This window comes from Saccopteryx bilineata, chromosome 3, assembly GCF_036850765.1.
Source record: "Saccopteryx bilineata isolate mSacBil1 chromosome 3, mSacBil1_pri_phased_curated, whole genome shotgun sequence".
Classification (NCBI taxonomy): domain Eukaryota; kingdom Metazoa; phylum Chordata; class Mammalia; order Chiroptera; family Emballonuridae; genus Saccopteryx; species Saccopteryx bilineata.
In genome coordinates, this window is record NC_089492.1 from 245452195 (window position 1) to 245458194 (window position 6000).

The 6000-nt window shown below is 40.8% G+C and overlaps 1 protein-coding gene across 3 annotated transcripts in view; it reads left to right on the plus strand.

Annotated features, from left to right (window-relative positions):
• The window catches only part of FYB2 (FYN binding protein 2), a 122294-nt gene that overhangs the window by 94399 nt on the left and 21895 nt on the right, over nt 1-6000 (plus strand). For all 3 annotated transcript variants that reach the window (XM_066269080.1, XM_066269081.1, XM_066269082.1), the window contains exons 13-14: nt 2571-2666; nt 5610-5638. In XM_066269080.1, coding sequence (XP_066125177.1) covers nt 2571-2666; nt 5610-5638 — 125 coding nt within the window. The remainder of the gene's footprint in view (nt 1-2570; nt 2667-5609; nt 5639-6000) is intronic.

Below are 6000 nucleotides of genomic sequence, written 5' to 3' on the forward strand. Positions count from 1 at the left end.
AATACTCAGAAATCAGAAGCATTTTTATACACCAACAATGAACAGTCAGAAAGAGAAATTAAGGAAACAATCCCCTTCACAATTACAACCAAAAAAATAAAGTACCTAGGAGTAAACTTAACCAAGGAGACTAAAGACTTGTACTCGGAAAATTACAAAACATTGATAAAAGAAATCAAGGAAGATACAAACAAGTGGAAGCATATACCGTGCTCATGGTTAGGAAGAATACACATCATTAAAATGTCTATATTACCCAAAGCAATTTATAAATTCAATGCAATACCAATTAAAATACCAATGACATACTTCAAAGATATAGAACACATATTCCAAAAATTTATATGGAACCAAAAAAGGACACCAATAGCCTCAGCAATCTTAAAAAAGAAGAATAAAGTGGGAGGTATCACACTTCCTGATATCAAGTTTACTACAAGGCCATTGTACTCAAAACAGCCTGGTACTGGCATAAGAGCAGGCATATAGATCAATGGAACAGAACAGAGAACCCAGAAATAAACCCACAGTTCTATGGACAACTGATATTTGACAAAGGAGGTAAGGAAATACAATGGAGTAAAGACAGCCTCTTTAACAAATGGTGTTGGGAAAATTGGACAGCTACCTGCAAAAAAATGAAACTAGATCACCAGCTTACACCACTCACAAAAATAAACTCAAAATGGATAAAAGACTTGAATGTAGGCCGTGAAACTATAAGCATCTTAGAAGAAAACATAGGCAGTAAGCTCTCCGACATCTCTCGGAGCAATATATTTGCTGATTTATCTCCACGGGGAAGTGAAATAAAAGACAGGATAAACAAATGGGACTATATCAAACTAAAAAGCTTTTGCACAGCTAAAGACAACAAGAACAGAATAAAAAGACAAACTACACAATGGGAGAACATATTTGACAATACGTCTGATAAGGGGTTAATAACCAAAATTTATAAAGAACTTGTAAAACTCAACACCAGGAAGACAAACAATCCAATCCAAAAATGGGCAAAAGAGATGAATAGACACTTCTCCAAAGAGGACATACTGATGGCCAATAGGCATATGAAAAAATGCTCAACATCACTAATCATTAGAGAAATGCAAATTAAAACCACAATGAGATATCACCTTACACCAGTCAGAATGGCGCTTATCAACACAGAATAAGTGCTGGCGAGGATGTGGAGAAAAGGGAACCCTCCTGCACTGCTGGTGGGAATGCAGACTGGTGCAGCCACTGTGGAAAACAGTATGGAGATTCCTCAAAAAACTGAAAATCGAACTGCCTTTTGACCCAGCTATCCCACTTTTAGGAATATACCCCAAGGACACCATAGAACGGCTCGAAAAGGAGAAATGCACCCGCATGTTTGTGGCAGCATTGTTCACAGTAGCGAAGATCTGGAAACAGCCCAAGTGTCCATCAGAGGACGAGTGGATTAAAAAACTTTGGTACATATATACTATGGAATACTACTCAGCCATAAGAAATGATGACATCGGATCATTTACAATAACATGGATGGACCTTGACAACATTATACGGAGTGAAATAAGTAAATCAGGAAAAAAAAAAAAACTAAGATGAATCCATACATAGAAGGGACATAAAAATGAGACTCAGAGACATGAACAAGAATGTGATGGCAACAGGGGCGGGAGGTTGGGTGAGGGGGATGGGGTGAAGAAGGAGAGAGGGGTTAGGGGAGGGGAGGGGCACAAAGAAAACCAGATAGAAGATGACAGAAGACAATTTAACTTTGGGGGAGGGGTATACAGCACAATCAAATGTCAAAATAATCTAGAGATATTTTCTCTCAACGTATGTACCCTGATTTATCAATGTCATTGCATTAAATTTAATAAAAAAAAATTCTTTGTTAGAGCAAAAAAAAAAAAAAATATCCAGTATTATCAAGAATAATATTTTTCAAGGGGGCATTATATGTCAAGATTAGTTACCAGGCATGTTGAGGAAAGGAAAACAGCAATGGTCAAAAGCAAGAAATCTGAGGGTTGAAGGAAGAGGGAATGAATCCATGAGAATGGGATGAAGTGGGTGTTTCATTCCTCTGTTACACCATCCCCCCCAAAGACCCAAGAGCGTATTTGGAAAAATTTTACTCATCAGCTGTGTAGTTGGTGTGCCACCACCACTGTTGTATTATTATATCATCGAGTAAGTTAAAAATCAGTGCGTGACTTGTAGGAGCCAGGAATTCCCATAATGTATCTCTAGTATAGTTTGTAAACAATGCTTCCCTGAGTCCTCTTCCATAAAAGGACAATTTTGTTCTATAAGCTGTAAAACAGAGACCATTTAGCATAAATGAAAGTTTGTACTGAAGTATAATAATTCCCTTCATGACTGACTGGTTTGGGCTACTTTATATTGGCATCAAAACGAGGAAGAGCAGAGAAGCCGGTAGGGCATTTTCTTGCTTTTTCTTGACTGAGGTGTTTTAGAAATGAGACCAAAGCTTCTGATCCTTTTTACAACACCAGCCTTCCATTCCTGGCCCTCTCTCAAACTCTGTGTGTGTATCCTCTGATTCCTCTCAGAGTAGACGGGAAAACACTTAAAAGACTGCAGAGATTCTTCAAGAAAGAAAAGGATAGATTTAAGATGAAGAAAATCAAGTCGAAAGAAAACATAAGGTAAAAAGTCCCTTTTTACTTCTTTCCCAGAGAGGATTAGCAGTGCGGCCTGTAGTTCCAAGTTAGTGTTCTCCTTCCTGTCCCAGATACAGTGGGGGGATATCAGAGAGTCAAACCAAAGGCCCCCATCATCATCTACCTCCTTCTTGCCAGTCTTTCAGTGAACCACACCCACAGATGCTAATGAAAAAAATGACAACGTCCCTTTTGAAAAAATTGATGAGAAGTGGTTGTTAACAAGGGTATATAGGGAAAGTCTTAATTCAAACAAAGTCCAAAAATAAAACTTGGCTCACCATCCTTGGAATATATTCCTGTTATCTCTAAGTGTTGTGTTATTAATTAACCCCTTTATGTTTGTTTGGGGTTTTATTTGTTAAGTGAGAGGCAGGGAGGTAAAGGCAGACTCCCGCATATGCCCTGACCAAGATCTGCTCCAGCAAGACCCCTACCACGCAATGCTTTGCCGATCTGAGCTGCTGCTCTGTTGCTCAGCAACTGAGCTATTTTAGTGCCTGAGGCAAGGCCATGGAGCCATCCTCAGTGCCCAGGGCCAACTTTGCTCGAACCGTTCGAGCCATGGCTGCGGGAGGGGAAGAAGTGGGGGTAGAGAAGCAGATGGTTGCTTCCCCGGTGTGCCCTGACCAGGAATCAAACTTGGGACTTCTACACACCAGGCTGATGCTCTACCACTGAGCAAACTGGTCTGGGCCCCGTTATGCTATCTTATTCCAACAAGTTCCAGTGGTTTTTATTTGTCTATATTTTGTATTTTTAAAATTTATTTTATTTTAATTGATTTGGGGGGAAGAGAGATGAGAAGCATCAACTCATAGTTGCTGCACTTTAGTTGTTTACTGATTGCTTCTCAGATGTACCTTGACAGGATGGGGGGGGGCTCAAACCAGTGACCTTGGATTCAAGCCAGTAACCTTGGGCTTCAAGCCAGTGACCTTTGGACTCAAGCCAGCATCCTTGGGATCATGTCAATGATCCTGAGCTCAAGCCAGCGACCTCAGGGTTTCAAATTGGGGCCTTCAGCATCCCAGGTGGATACTTTATCCATTGCACCACCACTGGTCAGGCTAAACTTTGTATTCTAATTTGCCTCTTTCAAGATAGGTAGTGTGTGGAGAAAGGAGATGAACTTTTCAGCTGAACAGTCCATGTATCTCAAAATGCTAGGCCTGGAAAAGACCCCCCCCCCCCCATGATCACTCTGGCTACTTACCAATGTTTGGAAAATTTACAGTTTCATTGATAATAGGAAGAGACAAAGGCCTAGAGCCTGGATTCTGGTTTCAGCTCCTCCATTTATTCAGTATATAACTGTGGGCAATTCACTTTTTTTTATACCTATACAGCCTATTACTTGTCATTGTATATATTGACATGAAATTATGTTATTCTACCTTGAAGTTCTTTTCAATTACATAACCTCAAAGTTATGCAGCTTTAAATATCCTTGACTGTTGGATATAGATCAACCAAGAGATCCAACAGAATATAGGGTTTATAAATCGTAGTCCTGGCCATGGAAGTAGAGGGCGTGTAGCTCCAGTGGTCAATGAGCCCTAAAGGCAGACCCTGGCCATAACTGGTTAGACACTTCTGACAAAAAAACTATTAGCATGACTCCTACAGTCTCTTATAAATCAGATCCAGGTGAGAATGCTGTCTTTGGCTTCTACTCCATTCTGCACCTCACAATGCTGGCAACATCTGGTCTGGTCTTATAGACCAGTGGTCCCCAACCTTATTGGGGCCATGAACTGGTTTAATGTCAGAAAATATTTTCACAGACCGGCCTTTAGGATGGGACGGATAAACGTATCACGTGACCGAGACAAGCGAAGAAGAATGAGTCTTAGATGGATGTAACAGAGGGAATCTGGTCATTTTTAAAAAATAAAACATTGTTCAGACTTAAATATAAATAAAATGGAAATAATGTAAGTTATTTATTCTTTCTTTGCGGACCAGTACCAAATGGCCCACAGACCAGTACCAGTCCACGGCCCGGGGTTTGGGGACCACTGTTATAGATTACAGCACAGATCGCTGAACACCAGTTGTGTCCCAGGCACAATTACTTTAGTCTGTTCATCCAATACATAGGTGACTCAGTCAGACAGGTGTTGGGATTCCTTTTAGAAACTGAGAAACTGAGGCTTACATAAAAGTTAGCTGATTTTCCCCAAAGTACTGTTCCTTTGGACATTCCTTTATTATGTTTGGGTTTTTGTGTTTGTTTGTTTTTACAGTGTTGTATTTATTTACTTTTGGTCTTCCTCAATAAATCCCAAACAACTTCAGGACAGAAACTGTCTAATCATGTTGTATACCCAGCACATGGGCCTGGCCCATGATGAGTGTCCCCAAAATACCTGTAGGGCTAAACTTACATAATTGCTTAAAATACATGGATATTTTTTCTCAGCCCCATCATACTTCCTTCCATGTCATCTTAACTGTGAGATTTAAGGAGAACCAAACAATCCAGCTGAGCCAAATGTTCTCTCCCATTTAGCAATTTACCATCTCGCAGTTCTGCCCGGCCTGGGACTCTCCCCTCACCCCTCTAGCTTATGTCTATGCGTGGCCGGGCCAGTGTCTCTGGAGGGCTGTGCACTCTCACATGCTTATACCACATTGTGTGTATCTGACTGACATCTTGGAAGGTTAGAAGGCAGAAATAGATCTGTGGATAGAGAAGAGCAGGGCTGTGGGATAACCTGAGGTTGTCTGGTTCGGAAAAGAGGTGTAAGTGGTCACTTGGGATAAAAAAAAAGTTCATTAAAGGGGGCGCAGAACAAAGATGCAGGAAAGGCAGGCTTCATGTCTTTCACTGGCAGCCTCTGAATCAGGAAAGCCAGTCGTCCATCTGTCATTCCAAATACAGCTGTCTTTCCTAACCCTTCTGTATCTTTTGTCAATCAACAGTGCATGTTCCGTTTCGCTGCCTAATTTAGGTAAGTGACATTCGCTTATTGCTTGCCCCAAATGACTCAGCATTGGCATATTCAGGGGCCGGAAAAGAGCAGTAGTAACCCTTCCTGCATTCTACATTTAATGAAAAATTGATACATCAAAAGCAAAGAACAGATTTTACACAACAGTAGTACTGACTTTGGGGAATATGAGTAACATTTCTCAAGTGCCTACTATCTACCCGGCCTTTTAAAATCCCAGAACAAGAGATATTATCATCCTTGTTAGGGGGGCTCCAGGACCCACATCCCTACTTCAGTGATCTAGGATTTGTACTCAAGTGACTCTGATTATGAAGCCCATGCATTTAAAGTATACCACACAGCCTTCCGAAGAATTGGAA